The 25,149-nt window shown below is 42.2% G+C and overlaps 2 protein-coding genes across 5 annotated transcripts; one reads left to right on the forward strand and one right to left on the reverse strand.

The window, feature by feature from the left end:
* Positions 1 to 813: 813 nt before the first annotated feature.
* Positions 814 to 7,467, reverse strand: znf330 (zinc finger protein 330). 3 transcript variants are annotated; one of them, XM_030053570.1, is made up of 10 exons: positions 7,384 to 7,467; positions 6,840 to 6,964; positions 6,639 to 6,658; positions 6,461 to 6,531; positions 6,209 to 6,285; positions 5,576 to 5,702; positions 5,387 to 5,491; positions 5,164 to 5,210; positions 3,401 to 3,518; positions 814 to 1,588 (listed from the first exon to the last, which is right to left on the reverse strand). In XM_030053570.1, exons 2-10 carry the CDS (start codon positions 6,957 to 6,959, stop codon positions 1,329 to 1,331), a joined length of 945 nt encoding a protein of 314 aa, XP_029909430.1. In that variant the 5' UTR covers positions 6,960 to 6,964; positions 7,384 to 7,467; the 3' UTR covers positions 814 to 1,328. The 3 variants fall into 3 exon arrangements, with proteins under 3 accessions (XP_029909430.1, XP_029909422.1, XP_029909440.1); XM_030053562.1 differs by having other exon boundaries at positions 7,363 to 7,456; XM_030053580.1 differs by lacking the exon at positions 7,384 to 7,467 and adding an exon at positions 7,081 to 7,248.
* An 801-nt stretch (positions 7,468 to 8,268) lies between these two features.
* On the forward strand, positions 8,269 to 24,567 carry rnf150a (ring finger protein 150a). Of its 2 annotated transcripts, XR_003928351.1 has the most exons (8): positions 8,269 to 9,005; positions 16,398 to 16,648; positions 17,706 to 17,777; positions 18,497 to 18,579; positions 18,703 to 18,799; positions 18,913 to 19,123; positions 21,215 to 21,315; positions 22,271 to 22,400. XR_003928351.1 is itself a non-coding variant. In XM_030053549.1 (7 exons), exons 1-7 carry the CDS (start codon positions 8,552 to 8,554, stop codon positions 22,387 to 22,389), a joined length of 1,287 nt encoding a protein of 428 aa, XP_029909409.1. In that variant the 5' UTR covers positions 8,272 to 8,551; the 3' UTR covers positions 22,390 to 24,567. The 2 variants fall into 2 exon arrangements, 1 of the variants encoding a protein (XP_029909409.1); XM_030053549.1 differs by lacking the exon at positions 21,215 to 21,315 and having other exon boundaries at positions 8,272 to 9,005; positions 22,271 to 24,567.
* Positions 24,568 to 25,149: the final 582 nt, after the last annotated feature.

A 25,149-nucleotide genomic window follows, 5' to 3' on the forward strand; every position in this document is an offset into this window, starting at 1 on the left:
AGCCAAAGTTTCGGCGAGTTGTGGCTATTTAGGGTATAAGAAAAGTAAAATGTCCATGTTCCGCAGGTCCGATATCGGAAGGTGGAGCTTGGCGATAGCACTAACAAGGAGGCAGCCCACCAACAACTGAAAGTGAAAGTGACCTGTGACCGTCAAAGTGTCGCGTTTTAATCAAATAACCTTTAATAGTGCAGGTTGCTCGACAGGGGCTGAAATATCAGAGAAACCACGTGTCGCCACCGGGCAGCTGACACACCTTCAGTCACACACACCACAGGTCTGCTGCCGGCTTCACCTTTTCCGCTGATTGCAAAGCAAAAACATAACCTAAAACGACTCTGCTAAACCTTCAGCTGTAATCCTGAGCAGAGCAGCCTCTCTCACTCTCACACACACTCACACACACTCACACACACTCACACCCCCACAACAAACCAGCCTTACCAGTCGCTGTTCGCTACGGCAAAGCCTGACGAGGATGAAGGCGAGCGCCGTCATGAAGTCTGTTATCTGCTCAGCGGAGGTTGCTTTCCAACCCAGACGGACAACAAGCAAATTTCACATCTTCGCATTTCCGTTTCAGGGAAGCAACTTGGTCTCATTTGGGTGACTTCGAATCAATATTTGTCGAGTGAGCGTGCGGTGGTGATATCGCCCCACAGAGTGAGCCTTGCATACGCCCCGAAGTCATGTTGAGCTCTGTCTCACAGCTCAAGTTCACTCCCCCTGTGTTCGTCACATCGTCGCACACCGATGTGAGTCGGCTCAAACGTCCACAACACGCACTCATCAGAAAAAAAAAATCTGTCCATGTCAAAACGCTCTGGCATATACTTTTATTATCAAGTAGCACGTTCAGCATAAAATGTTACAAATAATAGGAAATGATAACTTGAGTAGGGGCAAATGCGTTTGTAAAATTCATATTTGGATATCAGTGTACTGGGTAGTCCATGTTTGCATTGCACTGAAGCAGGAAGCCACATTTTAACCACCACTGTGAGAACTGTGGAGTAGTAAAAAGCCTCGTAGGCAGAAAAGTACTAATTGCGTAACATGGACTGTGTGATCATAATAATGTGGTGATAACTAGATTTACACCATTACAACACAAACAAGTGGCTTTCTTAATCTCCAATAAAATTATTTAAATTCAGGGATTCTAGATTTAGATGTGTGTCCAGATTAATCCCTGGACGAACCTGAATTGGTGCAAATATGAGCGACATCTGCACCAGTTCAGATGTGCAAAAGCTTTTGAAATGACAAAAGGAGCAACATTTCTTATTTGTAGTCTTGTGGACTGTGCTCTCATTCCCCGTCCCGCTTCAGGCAGGAGTCCCGTCTAATTTCAAACCAGCCAAGGAGTCAGCAGCCATTTCTTCTTCACCTTCTTCTTCCTCCTCCTCTTCCTCCTCATCATCCTCCTCTTCCTCTTCCTCCTCCTCCTCATCATCTTCCTCCTCATCCTCATCGTCATCTCCACCTCTGGATGCTGCGTTCTTCCAGTAGGAGTCGTACCCCGATGCTCCGTAGCCGTAACTCTCCTCATCAGCTCCACTCTGCCGGCCGAATTTCACCGTGCGAGCTGCGGACAGCACACAGTGGCATTAGCTCTGGATTCATGTGATGCTGCACTCAAAAGCCAAATTTCCAACTTTGCATATGCAACACACCAGAATAACTACCTTTGGTAAAGATCACTCAGAGTTTGGGATATGACAGTCAAGCCATGAGAGATATTCTGTTGTAAGGTCAGTTCTGAGAATAGATAGTTGGCCCACTTTTTTGCAATGCCTTTTCAAGCACCCTTAAAACTTGAAATTCCCCAAACATATTAGAAAACCACTTAAAGCATGGCTTGGCTGGATGATGAAACACATGGCAGATATGTGAGTCACTCTGGCAACACTAAATGTAACCAGGTTACCAGGTTGTATGAGTGACACACCTCATGATGTTAAGATGCCAGTTAATGTAAGAGTGGTTCACAACTGGTCTGGGTGCAGGATCCACATTTTGTCCTGAGTCACTAAGTGAATGTGGGCACATGAGGCCCTCTGAGGACTCGGCTTTAAATAACTTGAACTTGATATGCTCACACACAGGCTGCCTGAAGAGCCATTTCATTTATTTAGCAAAATGACTAGTGTAGTAATCAATGTTTTTGTGCACTGTTGAAACACAAAATAATCCTGAGTTTCTGCAGTCTCCCTTAAAAAAAAAAAAACAAAAAAAAAAAACACTGCACACAACACTGACGTTTTTGACTTTGTCTTCACGGTCTTCTTTAATATATTCAGTGTCATAATGTAGTGCTTCTTCCAGCTTCTTCTCTATCTGTGAGGCTATAAAAGTTTGTGTTTTTGTTGTTGTTGTTGCTGTTTCTGACAAAATGGACCCAAACGCCCACAGTCCCCTCAGAATCAACCTACAGTCCACTTCTGGACCACAACCCACCAGTTGAGAACCACTGAACTACAACACAGCTCTTGACAGAATTTCCAGGTAGTTTTACCAAAATCCCCATCTTACTGTGGAATAATAATAAAAAATAAAAAAGAACAACCCAGCTCATTCCTTATGAGCCAAATGTCATGCAAACAAATCAAAGGGCATGAATTTGATGTTTGATGAACCCTCCTATTATGTTTGGGGTCAATTTGACCCCAGCCAATGTTTAATGTCTCTAAATAAATGATTAACATCATTTTTTTTTGCCTCATATTTAATGAGTTTTCCAAATGTAATGGGCACTACTGGGTAAAGATGAAATTGACATGATTATATGTTTTTAATGTCCTGCATCGGTTATAAATAACAAAAATCTGTACTTAGAAATAATGTAAAGCCATTAAAACACCAAAAATGAATATTTCTTTTCAATTTTAGATCAATCACTGAGATCTTATGATGATTTGCATATTTTTCCATAGTCCTGTAATAGAAATACTGGATGTATAAGTGGGGGTGTGGGGGGAGTTATGTTTTATTTAAAGGGCTATTTAGGTAATCAACAAAGAAACATAAAGTACTTGACACATAAACTTTGATAACAATTTTAGTTCTAATAATTTTGTGGAAGTTTAAACTGCAGGGGACAAATTGACCCCAAACATAAAAGATGTTCAAAAATGTGAACATAACAGGAGGGTTAAGAAAAGTGCACTGTGGTACTACAGGGAAGTGTTCTGAAATTCACAAATAATATTATTTTTCCTGGTGACACAATATTGTTCATCACTTGTTGTTTTCGCTTTCACAACCTTTTTGGTGTACTGTTGCAAAGTTTCCCAATGATTCAAGAGTGAACTCTAGGATACTTCTACTTCCTCCCTTTGGCCGCCGTGCTGGGAGGAGGGACAGCTTTCACTATTAAAATGATTTCTGTGAAACTCACTGGACATGCTGAGGTCTTTGGTCTCCTGGGTCTCATGGCCACACTTGGGACACGGTGGTGCTTTGCCCTTCTCATGCTTGAAAACTTTACTCCTGACATGGTCGTCACAGTAACAAGTCTGGCAAAGAGGCGAATTGCATCGTCACATGGAGTACAGTTAAATATCTCAGCATACACATGGTCTTGACATACAGTATATTTTAGATTGCTATAATGTGTACAATTATTTTAACAATACGGTCTGCAAATATTACACTGTGCAGGATTCATATCGGACACCCTGGAAGAAGAGGTTTTGTAACTCAATGGGACATTACTGGCTGAATAAAGGATTAATAAAAAATAAATAAAAACACAGACTAAGGTGGACACTGCAGAGTTTACCTTTCATCGCAGCTACAAAAAAATGTGTAAAGGCAATGACTTTGTACATTTAAAATGGACAAGTACAAGCAACACTGACAACTCCACCTAAAACGCCTGATGCTGTATGTGCACCTTTCATGTCCATTTTTAATCATTTATTCATTTTAATAGTGTGGTCCATTTATTTGTGTTTATTTGTCAGTACTTTAAAGCCAGATGAGTGATCCTATTGGATTAGCAAATTGAGCAAACTGATGTTCAAATATGATGAAATCACCAACACAGCTGCACTGTGTTTTGGAGTAACATGATTTTTAGAAAAATTGCTGGTATTCTGATAGTAAATTTTGGACTACTATGGTGTGCCCGTTATTTCTGTAATAATAAAAATAGCTGGAGAGAGAGAGATAATTGATGCCACCCTCAAAAGAGAGTTGCGTTTGGGTGGGTTTGTAGGTTGCAAATGTTTAATGCTCCATACACACATGCTGGGTCACACATTGTAAGAGTGTAAAGTGTTACCTTTACTTGTCCCTTACAAGTGAACAAACAAATGGAAAATAAAAATGAAAAGACATTAAACTTGTGCCACAAGTTGACAGTTGATACTGTTGTATTCATGACACCGGGAGGGAGAGCCCTATTGATTTTGGTGACCCCGTGACCTCTAGCAGCACCTCAAGGCCAAACTTTCCATCTGTGAACACGATCACTCCAATAGTTTTTGTGGAGGAAAATTATGCTGTTGATGTAGGTACTGCTTATGGGGTGTTGTGTGTAGAATTTTGAGGGAAAAAATGAATTTAATCCATTTTGGAATAAGGCTGTAACATAACAAAATGTGGAAAAAGTGAAGCGCTGTGAATACTTTCCGGATGCACTGTATTACAACCAGCTGCTCACTTCCTGGCCCTCACAACTCTGCATTATAGTAGCACAACTGTTTCAATTTTGAAATTTGAAGGGCTTCACTACCCAGAAATCATGTGACTTGCCAATAAAACTGCACATTCCTCTGACCAACATTTCTTGTTTTTAGTGGCTGGTGGAGGTGGAAAAAAACCCTCTTGTGACCAGAGTCATCTATCACTGGCAAATATCCACTTTTTCTCCTTGGGTGGAGCGCTTCCTTGCTGCTGTTTCCCTCTTGAGTTTCGGTTTGCTATTTCCTGCAAGCTGGGCAGATTTCCCACCACAGACTGTACCGGACACCAGAATCCCATTTGGGCAAATAGGGCAAACTATCATTGCCAATTTGTGATTTTGACTGGTAGGATATTAAGATTATTGCCTAGTGCAGCTCAAACTGCAGATAGTCCTGGTGGTAATAACCATATTTCCATACAATCGGCTACCACAATCATATTTTTTTAGGTCAGGATATCTCTTCCCCTCACCTTACAGCGCAGGCAGGAGTGCTGTCCCAGTCTGTTACAGGAAACACCTAAAATTGAACAGGTGAGAATTGCAAACAAACAAAATGTAAGGATTCACACCTCCTCTGAACTGAACACATACCCTCTGGATATAATTCCCTGGCACAAGTTTTATACACTCTAGTGTTCTTCATTAACCACAAAAGGCGGATGAGTGACAAGGTAAAAAGAACAAATGACTCACATTTGAATGTTTCCGCCTCAAGGACTTGGCAGCTGGCCTGGTGCTCAAACTGATCATCCTCACACAAGAAGTTCTGGCAGAAGGAACAGCGGAAGATTCGCCCCCCTGTTCAGAACGGGAAAAAGACTGTGGGTAGTTTCCACGCAGACCTGAGACAATCTGATGATGCAGCATAACTAGAAGTCTTACCATGGTCCCAGACGCTGCGCTCACACTCGATGCAGTCCGAGTCAGACAGAGGGCACGCACACGCATGGGTGCTCAGGCACTTCCTGCCATGGCACACCCAGGCTTCACAGAAGTCACACACTGCACCCTGCAGATGAAGAGCAGAATCAAGCAGAAAAGCCACAGCCTTGTGTCTGAAAATCTTCTTTTTAAAACAGACTGAGTGAAAAAATAAGTCAAACAAGTACTAGTCTGAGGATCCTTGTGAGCCCAGATCAAGGTTATTATTATTGTTAATGAAAACTAACAAAACAACAAAAACTAGGTGTGAAAAAATATTTTTGATAGCTGAAATCAAAACAAAAACAAGGCTTTACAAAATAAATAAATAAAAAATAACTAACTGAAACTGTATAGGGACTTTTCAAACCAAACTCAGTTTATTTGGTTGTTCATCTCTCCCAAGTGAATAAATTTTTTATGATGTTTTATTGAGGTTTTACCACTTAATATATTTCTGACCTTTTTGAATCTCGCCCTTGAAAACTCCCCCATATCACAAAAAAGTATAAAACACTGAAACTAATACAAACTAAACTAGCAAAGCAGCTTTACAGATTAATTAAAAATAACTGATATTGAACGGCATCTTACCACCATGGCCATTCCCGTGGTGTGGATCCCGGGATGTTTGATCACACAGTCTGACGCCTTCATGCATTTCGTTTTGCCTTTCAAACAGAAACATTAGGAACGACGGCACAACTTTGAATCACCAAAATATCACAGTTCAACAGCAGACCACGCTTAGCTCTTGATAAATGGATGTGAGATAGTGTTCAAAATGGTTAAGAAACACATTTTATTTGCATGTGTTGTGGAGACATACGGCCCCGTTTGACTCACCACACTGAGCGCACATGGGCAGCTTCTGCACGGAGCCACAGAAGTAGCAGAAAGCCCTGTTCTTCTGTCTCCTACCCAGCGGTGATACAACAAAAATCAATATATTTGTAAACCGGTTGCTGAACATCACTCTACTAATACTTGAACACACGTTGCGTGATCACAAGGAGTCACTTACCTCTGACATTTGTCACATTCCTGCAAGCAACATACAGAAATGTTTAGGAGGATGAACTCAGTGACCAAAACTATAACCAGTAGAGTCAGAGGAACACATTATTAACAGAAGACAGCGGTGTGCATCCTGCTGATGACAGTCCATCATGGCTGTCACATTATGCAGCGGCCTCCTGTGATAGCCTGTCATCTGGCTACTTACCATGGAGGAGTTGCAGGGGTGTTTGGCCAGATCCACCTGGTCCCGGTTGGCTCGACTCTGTTTCTCTCGCTCTTTGCGGTTCTCAGCCTTTTTCCGGGCACCGGTTTTCTTTTTGGGCATTTTGTCTGCAGCAGGGAGGTAAAATAGAATAATACTGAATAAAATCGGCTTTACTTTGCCTGTGAGTGAGAAAGAAGAGATGCCGACGAGCCGGGCTGCCTGCCAGCCACCTGAGTAATACCTTTGATTCACTTCAAGCCCTGTGCCTTATTTATCTGAGACGGAAAAACGTGACATCTGTCTAAAGAGGCCGATCACATATGAACCAAAGCAATAAGGTAATAATCTTCATCCTCAGCTACTGCTAGCTAGCTGCAGTGAGCTGAGTTCACATGATGCCACGCAGTCACCATGACACCAGCTGGAGCCACACATATCAACACATTTACAAGCTGACAGGTTTAGCAACAACGATAGTTTAGTCCCGGCAGTGACATGCCACTGTCGTTTAAAATTCACATACATTTGTTTTTGTGTTTTTTACCGAAGAGGAGAAATCCACACTAAGCGCTGATGGGTGCGGCGCGGAAATGTGTTCGTGCTGAAACACGTCGGTCTTACTTTTGAGTTCCTAGTTCATCAAAACAAGTGAAACGGGATTTCCATCTCAATAGAAATTGACTCGTTTCTCAAAAGTCGTTCTCATTTGATAAATGTTCTCCATATTTATCGATGCAGTTAACGATGCCATTTTACTGTAATGTGATGCTCTTATTTCACCTTGACCACAGGCGCAGCCACCCACAGTGGTCTGTAATGTAACTTCATAAGTATAAAAGCGCTTAAACAGAGGTCAGGCTGTTGCGCTCAGTGAAGCAGGTGATGGTCTGCTTCAGCCTGGTCCACACTGCTGCTTTTATAGTGTCTGTAAGGGAAGGCCGAGCCTGGCTGTATAGATCTGCTCACATCACAAGCTGCATCCACTAATCTATAATAAACATATAGGTGATATAATATAACTTTTATTATAGATCAGTGGTTTGATCTGATCTCGAAGTGGGTGGACCTTAAAAATATAAAACCTAATGAAAACAAAATACCTAAACACATGAAGCCTGTACACTGAACGCACAGTAAGCAGGGAGTATCTTCAAGAGCACCTTGAAGGTAACACAAGGTAAGGACCTATTTATAAATGTCACATTACTATGGAATAAGTGTATAGGATATGTTAGGTCATTGTTCAATAGAATAGTATTAGGATAGGAGGCTATGATGGGGCTACATTAAGTTTCTGTTCTCAAAGAAAACAAAAACAACAGGTCACTATAGGGCACATTTCCTGTGGTCAGTGTCCGGCCCTGGTATTATTATGGGTAAGTTTATCTGTCTACGCACAGGTCACGTGGTTGTGGCCGGTGAACCAATCCCGAGGCCGGGAGGAGAGCAGCTGACAGCGGGCCACAACACAAGGCGGTGTGGGTCTCTCCGTGCAGGTGGTGGAGGAGGGAGCAGTGTTTAAGTCCAGCTCTGTGGAGGTCTGAGGAGCTCCGTGCCTGCGTCTGCCACCGTGTGACACTTTGAATTTAATGCGCCCAACAGAGGAGTGTGTGTAAACAGAGGAGGGGGCAGCGTCAGCCTCCCCATCGTCGGGCTAACTAACTAAACTCCCCAGAGGAGACAGGAGCGGCTCCCTCCGTCGTCGCCGCGCCATGGCAGGGTCCCTCATCCGAGCGTGCCGCAGTCTCGCTCTCTCGACGTGGCTGCTGTCGTTCAGCTTCGTCCATCTGCTGTGCTTGGATTTCACCGTCGCCGAGAAGGAGGAGTGGTACACCGCATTCGTCAACATCACGTATTTGGACCCAGTCACCTCGGAAATCAAAACAGAGAAAACTGAGTGCGGTCGCTATGGCGAGCACGCTCCCAAGAGAGAAGCCAAGGGGGTCGTGCTTGTGCCGTCCCTCGTGCAGGACAGACAGGCGTGCGACCCAAACGTCAGGTTCCCCCCCAGCTCCCAGGGCTCCGCCTGGGTGGCGCTCATCGCCGCCGGGAACTGCACGTTTCGGGAGAAAATCCGAAACGCCGCCAACCACAACGCCTCTGCGGTTGTCATTTACAACGTGGGCTCCGGCAGCGCCAACGACACCATAACAATGCCCCATCAAGGTAAGGGTGGCAGCCTGGCAGCGCTCCAGCCAGCTGTTTTCATTTACTGATTTCTGGCTCTCCCTCTGCAGCCCTGTCTCATTGTTCAGACAAAGTTTTGGACCGTTTACTGTCTGTTTTTCAACATCCACGTCCAGATCGCCCTGTAGATACACACTCAGTGGCCACTTTATCAGATACATCTGGATAAGCTTATACAATCCAAAACAAATGTGCAGCCATGAAGTTTACTTTTCTGCTGCCTATAACGCTCAAGTTTTCTTTTTTTTTTTTGTCACAGTAATAGAGATGTTCATTCAGTTAAATGTTTAGCACTGTGCTCATAGTTAGTGGTGCTGTTGAACTGGACTGCACTTTATTGAGAGCTGTTTCTACTATTCCGTCCCCTTCATGTATATTAATAGGGAGGACAAAAAAAATAGAACAACAACCTCAATAATAATCATAGAATTAACTTTACACATTCTCCACAATGTCAACACAAACTAAATGTTATAAAGTTTCTTTTTAGGAAGAATTTATGGCAGAGCTGCTGCATTGAGCTGCATTAGACTGCACAGGTGAACCTGATAAAGTGGCCACTGAGTTTACATACATACCTAGTTTTCATTGTAACCACCTACTGAAGAACTGATTGTGCTGATGCAGAGAGAAAACTACTTGGTAAGGTAGAGAACAAAGTATTAACAGGCCCCAAGCACCTGGACTGAGATCCACTGCTGGAGTCTGCCAAAGTGCCTAAAAGACTAGGATTTTTATGGATCTTTGTGGAGCTGTGTATGTCTGCGGTACCTGGAGGCTTATCTCAGACTACACTGCCTGACAAACTCTGTAGGATACATAAACCACCAACATATCAGTGTTTGCCATCACTAATACTCTTTAATAACTGTCATTTAACACAAAACTAACCAGTTGTCCTGATTTGATACCTCATCAAAACTGAAGACAATAGAGTAAGTTGGCCCCCAATCCCACAAAAGCTTATAGCACTACCACTACAGTTAAAATCCGTGCGTGCATTACATAAATAACCACTCACCTAGACAGATAATTTATACATGGAAATAGTATATTTTCATCCCGAAAGCCTCAGAGCAAGAAATATGCATAGTAAAACAAAGAAAATAGCACTGAATTTGAAATAAAATGGCATCTTTACAGTCTGAGGCTACTTGTTCTCACATCGTTTGTGCAGTTATTAACATATTTAATTTATAAAGAAGATCGATCCATCCATAAAGGTATATGGCACAGATCATTATCAGACAATCAGACATTTATCAGTAAAATTACAACAGTCATCACATTTCTGTTTTAACTTAATAAATATTACTTGGATTCAGTAGCCATGATGTTATCCAAGACTGTAAACAATTGACTTTTGTCCTCTTTTAATGGAAACCTTGTGTCATTTTATTAAGTGATGCTGTGAAGAGATTAGAGTCGTTGCCCGAGTCCATGACTATAACAGGAAAGTGCTTACAGTTGCTATTTTATCTGCCAAGAAACCCACACGATGCACGTAATCACTACGAAACGAGTTCTCACTTATTTGCATGAGTTATATGTAATGCACTGTTTATATGGTTCAGCTCTTAGTTGGGCATCGTCTATATGTGTGACAAGGAACATTGTACAAGCTAAGCATTTTCCCCCCACTGATAACATGACATGAACCCTACAGAATTATGCAAACATGTCCTAGTTGTACATGTTCCAGCAAACTGGATCACGCTGTCACTTGGAATGAGCAAGTCCCATTTCATTCACAGATCACAGAATCACAGATCTGTCATGGTTCAGTATTTAAGTCAACTTGCAGCTAAAAAAAGAGCAGAGCGAGTCTGTTGACTTTAAGCATCATCAATATGCTGCAGTATATCCCCAGAGCAACCATTTAGAAACTGAAAGGGAAAACAAACAAAGTAAAAATTATATCACAGATGCTGCCTTTTACATAATCCAAGTGAAACAGCATGAAAGCAGGGAATCCCAGATTTAGCCATCAGGCTCCTGAGGAAAAAGTCACGTTTCCTACCTGTTTGCCTGTGGCAGTGCAAGCCGATGCATAAATAATCAAGCAGAATTCAGATAGTGCATAGTAGGTTAATTCACAAGCTACCTCTGACTGTTTTGGCCTTTAGATAAAATATGCAAGTCATAAACAAACCATGGCCATGATTTTACTTGCACAAATCTAAAATAAACTTATGTTAGGTTTCCTGTCGTCTGAGATTCCTCTGTGCTATTCATGCGCTACAGAGGGGGTTTTAGTTTAGTTAGAAACCCATGACGACCAGGTCAGGGGGAGACGGTATCAGACATAAACTGCCACTTTCCACTTGTTGATACCAGCAGCAGCAACATTCCCAGGACAGGATATCCATGTCATCTTGTTCCAAAATCATGCTGATCCTCCTTAAGTCTTGAATAATATTGACGTGATCCCTACAGGGAAATTCTTTGTGTTTGCCCCTCTCCACACAAGGAGAGGGGCAAGCAGAGGGTCAGAGTACAAAGTCAGATACAGAACACAGCACCTGCAGCTGGTAGGAGTTCAGTGTCTTGCTCAAGGACACTTCAGCGAGGCATACACATGGAAACAAAGACTTGAACCCCCGTCCTCCAGTTATAGAGTGATCTGCTTACTCATAATGCAACACTGCTGCCCTCTTTCACAATATTATTTCTTTTTTCCTCCCAAACACAAGACACTTCCATTAAATCATGTGGTTTTAAGATAGACCTACAGCTGGCATAGAGCCAGGGCAGACCTTTCTATCCTACGCTTGAAGAGGAGTAAACATGCAAATCATTCTTGACATCTGTTACTGTCATCTATTCAGTTAGTTCGGGTGGGGGAAAAAATCGATTCACTTAAGCATTGTGATTCTTTTTTACATTTTTTTAATTGAGTTTTTGATTCCAGAATAGATATACCGGTAATTAAAAAAATAAACCTAATGTCAAATTGTCAAAATTGCAATAAGTTACAATATAAAATTGCAATACTTTAAGATTCACAATACTTATGGAATCAGCACCCAAGTATCGTGATTGTATCGGATCGTCTATCATCTCAGCCCTATCAATTTGCATATTTCAGTGCTTTATCTGCTGAGGCTTTCTCACTTTCTATCAGCTGCACATTCTTTGTAGTTTGTTTATAATGCCTTGACCTATCACTATTGGTCCTACTGGCTGTGACCAGAGCCTCACGTTTCCACTTAACAAGAATTTCCATGGGAAATGTACACTTAGCCTTTATTTTCATAAAGGTGGGGCTGACTTGCAAATTTCAGACATCTCAGACCAGACAACTGTAAAAACAGATGTACAAAGGGAAAGCACACATATAAACCTTTACTTTATTGGTATCAGGAAAAGAACATCATGAACACCAAGAGCGGACAAGCAGTGTCTGCATCATATCACTCTGTCATTACTGCATTATCATGATCTTCTGCCAGCATCCTCATAAACAACATTTTAAATCAGCCTACACATACTCAAACTATAGGTGATCTTCCAGTTCCAGGGTTTGCATTACTACAATAAGTTATTAGTCGACATCACAAGCGTGATGAGTGTGTGAGAGGGCGGCACCATAGGAGCACTCGTCTAGATGAGCACGTCATTTAAATTCTTTGCAAAGTGTCTGAGGATTTTACTCTCAAATTCAGTGACTGTCTTGACACTTGGCAGTGGCAACTTTTAGATGTCGCAGTGTTTACGGAGTTCAGTCTGCAGGATAAGAATAAGAAGTAGAGGGACTGTTAAGATGAATGGTTCCCAACTCTGGGCCCCCGGACTCAGCATACTGCGTACTTTGAGTCTATCCAGTGAGCCCTCCCTCCCTCCCTCCCTGTTCTTGAAACAAGCAAACAAGAGCTACAGTGCACATCCCTGGGTTACCTATGGCCAAAGATGAAAGCACTGTGCTATTTTAAGGAGTAGTTCTGCCCCTCCTCCAGGCATGTCTCAGATATAAACCATGAAATGGCGAGACAAAAAAAGGCACTCAGGATAGTTGGAAGAGAAGAAAAGACAATCAAAGAAAGGTGCAAAAAGATAAACAGGTTAAGGTGGAGGTGACCAACAGGAATAACCTGTGACAAAAAGGCAATAACAGGGGACACTCCATAATTAGCAGAGGAGTGCAGCAATAAAAGGGGAAGGTCTGATGGCTCCGTGTCATGAGAGGCAGGCAAACAAAGAGTAGAGCAACACAACTATACTTTGTAAGCCAAAAACCTCTCAGAGCAGTCTTAATTTGACCCCACCTGTTCAAAAGCACACAGGCTTCTGTTGTGTTGAGACACTGAAAGTGACACAGTCAGTCTCGTACCAGAGCTGCTCTTAATGAAAGACTTGACCTATGGAGTCTGTTTTTTAATGGAGAAATTGTGACAGGCTTTTCATTGAGCTTACATTTATCAGAAAATGTGTGAGAGGGTGAGATTAGTCTCTTGGGCCCCTTCACCAGTAAATGTAAATTGGTAAGCCACAGTGGAGCCGCTGTGGGGAACCTGTTGGCTTCTAAATGTAGTTAGCACATGGTGCTCGATCAAAGTGTTAGCCAGGTAATTCTGTGATCATCTGCGCTTTACTATTATCTACCTACAGAGCGGACAAGCCTGACAGCAAAGCGAACAGGTTGTTGCTGTGTAAATTCACCCACTCATTCGCAGTATGCGTTCCTCGCTGGTGTGCAGATTTTGGCAAAGTGTGTTGGAAAAAATAGAGATCTTTTGACAAGTTCAGCCTCAGTTTGCCAGGAGTGATATTGCCCTCCTATTTTAGGAGGAGCTATTTTTGTCCAGTCTGACTGCGTCACAGTGAACAGAAGAGGGAGATAAGAGTTAAGGCTTAGAGATCTCATGCATGCCTTTCTATACATTTCCTTATTTTTATTTGCTATAAAACAGACTGTACATCAAAAGTTATAAGATCCTATCAAGTGGTGCTGCAACACAATAAATCTAGAAATGTGTATTTTTTTTTTTTTTTTTTTTTTACATTTCCCTGGAGGTTATCCATGAGAGTGAGTGGTTTTATCTTCTGTGCACGAAGGCAATTCCAACTTGACAGTAATTCCCCCAAAGCTCAAACCATATGGTCGCGCTTCATAAAGCCACGAATCTGCAGGGCGGGACTGTGTACTTAAGGCTACTAACATAAAGAGGCTTACAGAGCCGTGAAGATCCATACATTCAGGCTGTCATTTTATTGCTGCCATGAACTGACTTAAGATACTGGGGAAGAATGGTGAGACATTTCTCTCCTCACCTGTTTTCAGACACTTAGGATTATTAACTCATACAGTGCAAACAGTCCCCTAGCCAACTGATTGTTTACATATTTGTTGACATTGGCATGGCCTGAACCTGAATGAGGAGGTTTGTAGCCTGTCAGTGATGGCGCCAGTGTGTATGCCAGTTGATCTGACTCTTTTTGGAGAGGATGGTACACATACAATGTTTTTATATCTAACATTTGTACTATACATGAACATATACACTGTTGCCTTGTTGTCCTCTTATGTGTTTTCTCCATCTTTCCTTCATTAGAATGCTGATTTTCACTGAAATAATTTGATCTCTTCATTTCCTCTGACACAAAAATTTAGGCCATTTCCTTGACTAGACTAGACTTAAGCAAGAATCTTGAATTGTGCATTTTTAGTCAATTAAATGCATCAGTTAATTAAATACATTCTTGCCTAAGGCTATAAATATATAACTGCTGAAAATACATTTTTTAATCTCATTTTGATCTGATAGGCCGGCCTTTGTCTTGTAAAACACTGCAGCTGTGCAGCTTTTCCACCAGGCCTCTTACATAAAAGGATTTATGAGCATGACAGCAATAATGCATTGCACCTGTTTCATGAAAATGTATGTGCTGGACATAACGGCTGAACCTCTGGAAAACACGCAGCACCCTTGCTTACATTGTCTCCCAATCTCAAAATCTCTGCAGCAGCTTCACCCCAGGGCGTGGTGTTACACAGTACAGCGACTGCCTCAGCTCTGTGTAGGGCACGAAGATGTGTCGCTTGGCCACAAATCTGCTGGGCTACATGGGAGGCACTGATACTGATGCCAGATCGAATGAGCCACCATTAAGACTGATTGATAGAGGCAGTGAAGCACCATAGAGATCCCCGCAGCTGTAGACACAAAGAGGCAGCAGAGGGGATATGATGTACCTGTGCTCTCAGGCTGTTGATTCCCGTTTTGTTAACATTAACCTGCCTCTGTGTAGCTGTGAGAGAAGATTTTTATCTCCTCGCTGTGCCATAAAACCTCACAGATGCTTAGGCAATATGTCCCATGTGCCATTTGCTCATCACAGATGCACTCATTGCTTGAAATGAAGCTGTGCGACTCCATCTTTGCAGAATCTGAGTGACCAGTGCTGAAATATTCGTGTTTATTTTCCTTTGGTATTTCTGCTTTATTCAATATTGACAGTAGAGAGAGACAGGAAAGGCAGGAAAGAGAGAGAGGATGACATGCAGCAAAGGGCCCAGTCCAGAATCTCACCCGGGCCGCTGTGGTAAGGGCTGAGCTTTAATATGTGGTCCGCGCTCCCAGGTGAGACACCGGGGCAGACCTGAAATATTTCTTTAACTACTTCAAAAGATAAAGAGATTTAGAAGCTGCAATAAGACTTTTATGAAGATTTGAGTGTCTGGTGGTCCCCGATGGAGGTGGCAAGACTTTGCTGGCGTTTTTGGAAACTGATCAGAGCTGTTGGCCTGAAGCGAAGTGTGAGAAGAAGCTTACAAATCAATATGTGTAAAGTATGGGCTATGGTTTAGTCAACAAGTAGTTAAATAATGAAATGTTTTTCTGGGGCGTTCTAGTTATTTCTTCTGTTGTTTCAGAGGAACCCAAAAGACACAAAGAAAAATGCATGTGTTTACAGTCCCAGATGTTTTTTTTAGAGATTGCTTTTTGGGCATTTGTTCTTTATTAGACTGTCAACAGTGTATGCCAAAGCCTTCAATTTATACAACAGACAAAGCACTGATGGTTTCTGGCGCTGGGTCTTTGCCCTGATACTGATAACTACACGTCTGTTGGCCTGAGTTGCCCAAATTCCCTGCAATCCAGCTTCACCCACTGCCCAAGTTTATTTAGCACTATACAAACACATTTAGACAAAATTTACTCAATTGTTGATCTCGACAGCACTGATTTATAAACAGAGATTACCTCAAAATGGATGTCTGGTGACTCATTTTGTAAAGCATAGATCATATTGCGGCGTCTTGTGTTATTCTGTTTTCATTAGATGCTCTGTTGCGTATGAGATATCAAGATTCAGCGCAGACTTGCAAGCTGTTGCTTACAGGACTCTGTGTTGTGTATTAACCCTCAGGTACTGGGGATATTGTGGCTATCATGATCCCAGAGCCTAAAGGGCGGGAGATCGTGACCTTGCTGGAGCGCAACATTGTGGTGACGTTGCACATCACCATCGGAACCAGGAACCTGCAGAAATACGTGAGCAGGACATCAGTCGTGTTTGTCTCCATCTCCTTCATCGTCCTCATGATCATCTCTCTCGCCTGGCTTGTCTTCTACTACATCCAGAGGTTCCGCTACGCCAACGCACGAGACCGCAACCAGGTACGACCCTGTGCTCTGTGGTTAAAATTCCTCGTGTCACTGAGGTGAAAGGGGCAGTGGAAGTGCAATCACTGGGGCCGTGGTCTGAGTCTTGACATTAGCCCATGCCTTTTCCATCTGGTGTTGTCAGTCTTATTAACTCTGGAGAGGCCAGAATTAGACTGACAGCTGGACAAATGGAAACACGGCAAACCAGTCAACCATCAACCGAGTCGGTGTTCTGGCACTTCGGGCCGACAGTGTAAACACTTGCTCTTGCCATCTCTTTGGTTGCTGTTAACACAAATATTATGGATGGCCACCTCTGACGTCCCTGTGACGTCTTTAGTGGCGATGCATCACCCTGCCGGTTATGATACGAGCAGATGCGCTTGGGAACATTGTTTGCATTTTCAGTTTGAATTATGTTGAGTCATGTTCTACCGAGAATCCAGATACGTTGAGCAACGAATTTGCTTCAGCTCATTTAGAAGGCAGTCTACCAAAATAAGAGTTTGAATTGTTATGACATGATGTGGTTTGCCTGATTGGTGAAAGTGTGTGAACTCTGTTGCAGTGAAAATAAAAAATACCATTGTCACATACAGTAACCCAAGATTCACCTAAAACAGTCAGGACATTAGCACAATATTCCCTACACTCTGACATTTATTAATTTCTGCAAAAGAAATATACAAGTGACCTTTTTACCAGAGCTTAATTTACAAGTTCTTCTCATGTTCTCACCCGGCACCCTGAGCAACACAAAAGGGCTGTCACAGTAAACCGTATGTATTAATGTAAGGAGGCAGGCAAATATGGTAAGAAATTATGTTGTCATGTATGCCTCTTAAAAAACATTTTAGACATCATAATGTATCGACTGACTGGTTATTGTGCTGTTTATTTCTTTTGAGAGCAAAGACCTTTTTTTTCTCATGATGATGGTTCACTGTTTTCCCAACATTTTCTCTTGTCAGTTTCCAGAAGTGAACTGATGTTAACATTGCCTGTGGTCAGTCAGTTGATATATCTCTTTTTTGTTTGTTTATTTGTTTTTTTGTTGCATGTCTTACAGAGACGCCTGGGAGATGCTGCTAAAAAGGCAATTAGCAAGCTCCAAGTACGGACCATCAAGAAAGGAGACAAGGTACACTAATCTCCATTCTGCAAACAATACCTTTTCCACGCTTTTTCGTGAAGGTAGAGCTCCCAAAATTAATTTGGTTATTAGTGACTCAAACTAATAACTGAATGCTTCCATGCCTGTCTTTGTTCATCACGTTTTGTGGTTAAGTTGGTCTTCCCTCTGTTATGGTTGTCCAAGGTTTGTTTTGAGAAGAAGTGGGAGGTATGCACAGTTCACGCTCTCCAGCGACTCGCATTCAGTTCAGTGCTTTCAGTGTTGCAGTCCTTGATGAAATGAAAGACTTCTTAAAGGACTAAAACATTGTTATCATTTGCCATTGTTCCCCTCAAAGCTCAGTTTTTTTTGTATTTAAACGTCACCATATCATCACCTAAACATCACCTATTTCTACGACTGTTACGAGGTGGGACGGCTCAGGAGGTAGAGCAGTTGTCTTGTAATTGTCTTGTGTCAAAGTGTCTTTGAGCAAAGCACTGAACCCCTCACCGCTCCTGATGGGCAGCTTGGCACCTTGCATGGCAGCCTCTGCCATGCAAGGTGTGAATGTGTGTTTGAATAGATGACAGTGAGGCAAACATTGCAAAGCGCTTTCAGTCGTTGATAGAATAGAAAAGCACTATAGAAATGCAGTCCATCTACCATTTATGTCTGGTTCAAAGAACCGTTAAATAATTCATTTACTTGTCATAAGCCTTAATCTCCTTGTTTTGTGTTTTTAGGAAACTGAGTCAGACTTTGACAACTGTGCAGTGTGCATTGAAGGATACAAGGCTAATGACGTCGTGAGGATATTACCATGCAGGTAAAACACAGCTTGTTTACCATAAAAATAAAACAACCACCATATTAGTTCACAAAAGTAGTTGTAATGTGATCAAAATGGATGGTCGGTTTTAGGTTTGTATATCGGATTCTTGTTGTTCAGGCATGTCTTCCACAAGCACTGTGTAGACCCATGGCTGCAAGACCACCGCACATGCCCCATGTGTAAAATTAACATCCTCAAGGCTTTAGGTATACCGGTAAGGCCCTTTTGATGTCTTTTACTTATTTTTGACATCTCATACACCACTATTGAAACTGTAAAACCTATAAATTTAAGGCATCTAAAGGTATCAATGATGTGTCTCCCTAGCTCAACGCAGACTGTTTAGATGAGATTCCTCCAGACTACGAGGCATCTGTTGGGGGTCCACCGACTAACCCCATCACTGGAGCCAGTGAAATCACAATGAATGAGAGTTCGGTGGTGCTGGACCCGGCAGTCAGGACGATAGACCTTCAGCAGCTCTACCAGGATTTAGACACAGCACCGCGGACAGGGGACACCCAGAACATTGCCACCAGTAAGAATGGGAGGATGGTCACGTACACTATCATACCCCACCACACATCAAACTAATAGCACATTAACACTATTTAAAACATTGGATTGGTGACTTAAATTGCATTTCTGGTGCTGTTTTGTTGTTTGATATTGTATTTTTGTTATTGTGCATTTTTTTCAATTGCACAATAACAAAAATACAAAGTGTTAGCTATCATGGCAGTGGCAATCCATAGAACTAAATCACTAAAAGCTTCTTTGTAGCCTCACTAATTTTCCAGCAACGTTTAACAAATACACAGGGAGAAATCCGCATAGAAGAGGGAGAGCACCTTTCTTTCTCCCATGAAGTTCCACTGTATCCGCACTGTCTCGCAGCGCAGCTGCTCTCTATGTGCATCACATTTGGTGAATGTACCAACAAAAAAAGTTAACCCTAAAACAACAAAACGGCCACAGAAGTGCACCGGAAGTGACCAGTCCCTACTTTTAAACAGTATTGATGTATTTTAGGGTGGATTTTTACTTCAAAATCTGTGTACCCCAATAACAGCTACTGAGGATAGAAAAGCACCTAAGTGCAAACATTATGTGTCTTAAGTTCCTCCACCCCTTTGAGTCCAGTGATGCTCAATCGTCTGACCAACCATCAGGCCTGACCTCCACCACATCAGCAGTGTATCCTGTACTTGAAAATATCCTGTACTGGGATATAGGAGACTGCTGTGCACAGAAATGGAACACGCTAGCTTTTCTGTTTTCTCCAGAAGAATTCGCTGGCTTTCTAGCAACGTCCCGTTTCTCGTGCATTGTGTGACTTGGTCGTTCCAGGCTTGCACGGTTCAGCCCAAGACCTAAACTGGGTCAGCAGTCACCTGCTTATGTGTTCCCCTCTGCAGACACTCCTGAGCAATGTAGGCAGGAATGAATAATGTTGGCCTTCCAGAAAGTCACAAGCTAACCCAAATAGAGTGACACAGATTATAAATCAAGCACAGGATGTAATATACTATATTTTAAATATTAGCACCTTATGTAAGCAGCTATTAGCGCTGTGGCATTTCCTAACAACTTTTTATCACACATGGTCGTAATGTAGAAGGTAGTAATGGTGTGACCATTTATGCACATGGACACACATGTGGTGTTGGCCCCTTAGCCCCTCAGGCCTCAAGACTGTCCCAGGAATGTATTTCCACCAGTGCAACCCATTTTCTGTCTGCCCAGCTATAAATCCAGTCACAGCTGGCAGAGCTATGAACCAAAACATTTTACTTTACTGTGTCCAGGGACAAAATGCTGGCTTTGTGAACCCAACATATTTGCTTCCAGATGCTCTGTTCTAAAGACTTATTAAATCATTTCCAATATTTTTTAGTTAAACTCCTCAAAACATTTGAGATTTAAAATTTCTCCTATTACACTAATTAATTCAACACTTTTCTAACCCTCGCACTTCTTTAACCTGCTAGCTGTGTGGGTTTGCTGCTGTAAAAAAGATGTATTTATTTGTTGGCAAGCAGCATTTGGGGCTAAACGACTAAGCTCATGCTTAAGCCATTTTACCGTAACAAGTACAAAGGGGAAAACATTCAAAATCCTGCCATTTTCTGCACTGGAATTCAGCAGGTGAATTATGGAGATTAGGGCTAAACAATTAATCAAAATATTATCAGCATTGCAATATGGCCAAGTGCAATATCCAAATCACAGGAGCTGCAGTTTTTTGATAACAGTAAAATGTGTGACAGTGTAAATAAAGTATTGTGGTGCTACAGAGATGTGTTTTCCAGATGAATGAAAACATGTTTGTTTGGTACAGACCCCAGCAAAAAGCACACCATTATCATTTTAACAGCTTTCCCAGTGAAATTGAAAACTGTAGTGCAAAAATGATTATTCCGACTAGAACTGTGAAGCATATTGTAGGTTGCAATATCTGTAAAATTAATCGCAGTATGATTTTTTTTTAACCATATCGTTCAGCCCTAAGATGGATCATACGGGTGTATAGTGCCTCCTGCCTCTGATCTTTGCAGCTTTATGCAAATGAATGAGCTTCTCAGTAACTTTATTATTGTTCCTGCTGTTCCCTGACTATTCACTATAGCAGCTAGAAGTCTGGTTATCATCAGCCGAGCACTTACATAACTCGTACTCTGAGCTCTGAGGCCCCAAGCACAGTGGAATGGGAAGGACAAATTGAAGTGTGTAAGTAATTTGTGCCAAATTCCTACTGCTCAGCATTGCAGACTGGTTACACTGCTTGTGCATTGTGTACACTCAGGCACATACTATGCACACACACACACACACACACACACTCACACACAGACACGCACACACTCACACACAGACATAGAGTCATAGCAGTCTAACACTAGACAGCCATCAGTAGAGTCATCTGAATGAATTCACACCGTTGAGTTGTAACGCCTCTCACACATTTTATTAGCACACCCTTTTTCTCGTTCCTTTCCTTAACTTCCATACGGCTATGGGTACCAGGTGCTCATCTGCCGCTAACTCAAGGTGTTGCCATCATGTTTACTTAATATGTGTGTTTGACAACCAGGAAATCAGCCTGCTGTAAGCATCTTTTGTTTCCGGAGACTAATTGGATTTTGATCAGACTGGATCTGTTGTTCATTGCAACACTAATAAGCCAACAGCCACTGTGTGACAATTAACATGTGATGAACAAGCGATCTGTTGGGATTTCTGTTGTTGGGGGCCGGCAGTGACAGAGCATCTGTGGCACTGCATCTTCAGCCTGAAGACTGAGCGTTGTCTCTGTTGGTACTGCAGCTATCACTCATTCTGGAGCCATGCAAATTACGGGTGTGCACTACAAAGAGCTGATTTGTCATGGGATCAGTTTGTTGGTGTTGCTGTCCATTGTATTGTTTTCATGCTGGGGATGTCGGCAGGTCTCTAATTAACATAAAGTGATGGTAGCAACCTTTACTCATCGGATTCAGCCCCCCCCACACCCACACCCAACCCCGGCCTTGACTCGAGAGTATTTCCCCAGTTGCAATATATCAACTCAGAGACAATGCCAAGGAAGGAAGGAAGGGATGGTAAACTGTATCTTACAGTGATCTTTCAAACAATGGCTTTGTCGGTAACAAGTCAGAGTGACCCATTCTTCTCTCTCCCTTAGGTGAGCACCAGCCTCCACTGAGCAGTGACTCAGACACCTCTCTCATCATGGCTGTGGAGGCAGACATGTCCGAGGTGGACCTGTCCACAGAGCAGGAATGTGACGAGGCTAAATCCTGAGCCGGTCAGAGCCAAACGAAAAGCACGAATCGCCGTAGAGAGGAGGATCAGGACAGGATCGAACGATCAGGGAGCCCCAGAGACTCACCATGTCTTTGGCTGCTGATGGAGGTGGCTTCACTAAAAAGAGGGGCAATAGAGCAATACAGCCCATAGCAGCATAGCAACATCCTGTTCTTCTGAAAGATATTTCCTGCATCTGTGGACATATTGCTTGCTCATTGTCCTGCTCCAGTCACACCTCACCATCCCGTTGGTTTGACAGCCCAACAGCCAATCACAGCACTCGCATTGTGATGACATATTATCCAGCCTCCAGTTTGTGCCCCCGTAATTTCTTACACTTTTGTCAATCTACAGTGTGGAATGAGCAAAACTGTCGCTGTTTTTGGCTGTTTCGAGGTTCAAGGTTCAAGGTTGAGATGGCAAAAAAGTTTGCTTGCCCCTTCTCGGGCAATCCAAACCTTGTTTAAAGGGTCACAACTTTGGCCTAAAAGTAGCAGGACTTCCCCAACTCAAGATTTCCGTTTTATTTTTATCTATTGCATGACTTATTATTTGATTACTTTATACGAGATCACTGCCAATGTATTCCAGCATTACAGTTGTACACCAGTTACATAATATGAATTCATATAGAGCCAAAAGCAGCATTTTGATCTGAGTGTCTTGGTGTTTATGCTCACCAGCATTCTTTCAGCTCGAGACTTGGGTACCATGTTATTACCCCTTGCAAAGTTGAAGTCTTAAAGTTTTTACTTGATTTATTTTCAAGTGATTCCTGGTTCAAGTGGTTAGGAATATTTATGCACACCTTATGCTGTAATTTCTGAATGTCCAACCGTAACTTCCTATTAGTTCAGTGGTTTGTGCACTCTTCATTTCAGTCGTTATCGTTCCACTTGAATATTTCTAAAGTTCTGTAAAGTGTTGTGGGGAGGAAACAACCAAACAGGAGCTGGAAAACTCTGTCCTCACATGTTGACAATCATAGCTTGCCACTGTAATGCAGACTTTGAGTGATGTCACCCACTGCCCTTCTTAAACTGCTGCTGATTTACTTGTACAAGTATCACATCACGTGACTGCAGTGATTGCACACTGCTGTGATGACGGGAAAATTCACATCATGTCCTCCACTGACCAAACCAGCCAAGATCATAGTGTGAAAACATCTGTCACCAATGTGTCAGCGAGTCTGAGTGCCAAGCCTTTGAGTTGTATTTGATGAATTTATCCGTAACCTAATTTACCTGGTTGTGGATCAGCGTTTGCCAGTGGGATCTGACTATTAACACACATGCCGAGGGTGTGTGTGTGTGTGCATGTGTGTGTCAAACGCGCGTACATAGCCAATAACACACTCAAGTTATGCGTTACTGGCATTCAGAGGAATTGTAATAATAGTGATATGAAACCTAAGAAATACAAGGAGTCATAGAATTGGATGGCATATCCCACCTGAAAGATTACCCAAGATGCATTGTAAGTTGTTTTTTCTTTTGTGGAATTTGATGCCCAAGGAATGGCATTTATATTAGTATGAAAAGTTTATATTTTTGTAAGAAAAAGAAAAAGGGTATAAATGTTTACAGCAGGGGGGTAATTGAGTCGAGAAGCACATGGTTTAGAGTCCCATGGTGACACTGATTGTTTATTCACTTAATCATTCATTCACTCATTATCCTTTTGCTGTTCTTTCTGTTATAGCCCTGTCAGTCAACTCTTGATTTGATTGACTTACTTTGTTATTCCTCTCGATGTGTTGACTTGCTCAGTAAAGATTAAATACTTGATTGGATCTTTTTCCAGTCTGTTTCAAAGACTTGCACATTTAAGAAGCACAGACCCACTGAAGCAGCCAGTGGCGTTTCCAATCCTTGTTTCCTTTTTGCCACCGTGCAGCCACCTGGGGCTCGGTGACATAACGTGCACATGTCCATACTCCGGAGTCTGGCTAGTCAGCGAAGGATTACAGAATGTATGGGCAAATGTTCCGTTGTTTTACCAAAGTGATGGTATTAGGTAGAGTGCATTGTATTTCTTTCTCAAGAGTTTGTTGTTTTGGCTAGCAGCTGGAAAGTCATAGGCACTACATTTTTATACATTGTACAAGTCTGAATATTTTGGTTTTGACTGGGTTACTTCACTGTCTGCGGTTAATTTGCACCAAAAAAAGCTTGGCTGCTGCAAAACAAGTCTAGCACATATTAATTTAACGGCAGACTGTGCAGTTTCAAAGGGGAGGGCATCCCATCTTGTTAGGACGTGGTAAAAAATGATTAATGTCACTCAATTCTCAAAAGAATAGAACTTGAAAATGCCTCAGGAGTTCAGGGCAAGTCTTTCATAATGCAAAATATAAGAGAATTTTACTCTGTTGTTTATGTTTTTGTATCAATTTGACATCAAAACATTGGGTTCAATACCAGCATTTAGAGGTGTTCACTAATTCCATGGATTATTAGTCTTGTCATGAGGGGTTTTGTCCTTCATCAGCCTCATCCTCAACCTTAGAAAACAAAGTGGCATGCCCTCCCATACTGATACTGCACAGTCTGCCTTTAAAGGAATATTTCAACATTTTGGGGAAAATACCCTTTTTCCAACTCTCCCAGACTGAGACAAGATGTTCAATACAATTTAATCTCTGTATGTCCAGTGTATGTCCAGACAGCTACGGAGTTGCTGTAAGGTTTATTTTTTTCTTCTTTGATGGGCTAATGACTTCCAAAGACTTCAAGTCTATGGGAACTTAGC

The sequence above is a fragment of the Myripristis murdjan genome, chromosome 1 (assembly GCF_902150065.1).
Source record: "Myripristis murdjan chromosome 1, fMyrMur1.1, whole genome shotgun sequence".
NCBI classification, from domain to species: domain Eukaryota; kingdom Metazoa; phylum Chordata; class Actinopteri; order Holocentriformes; family Holocentridae; genus Myripristis; species Myripristis murdjan.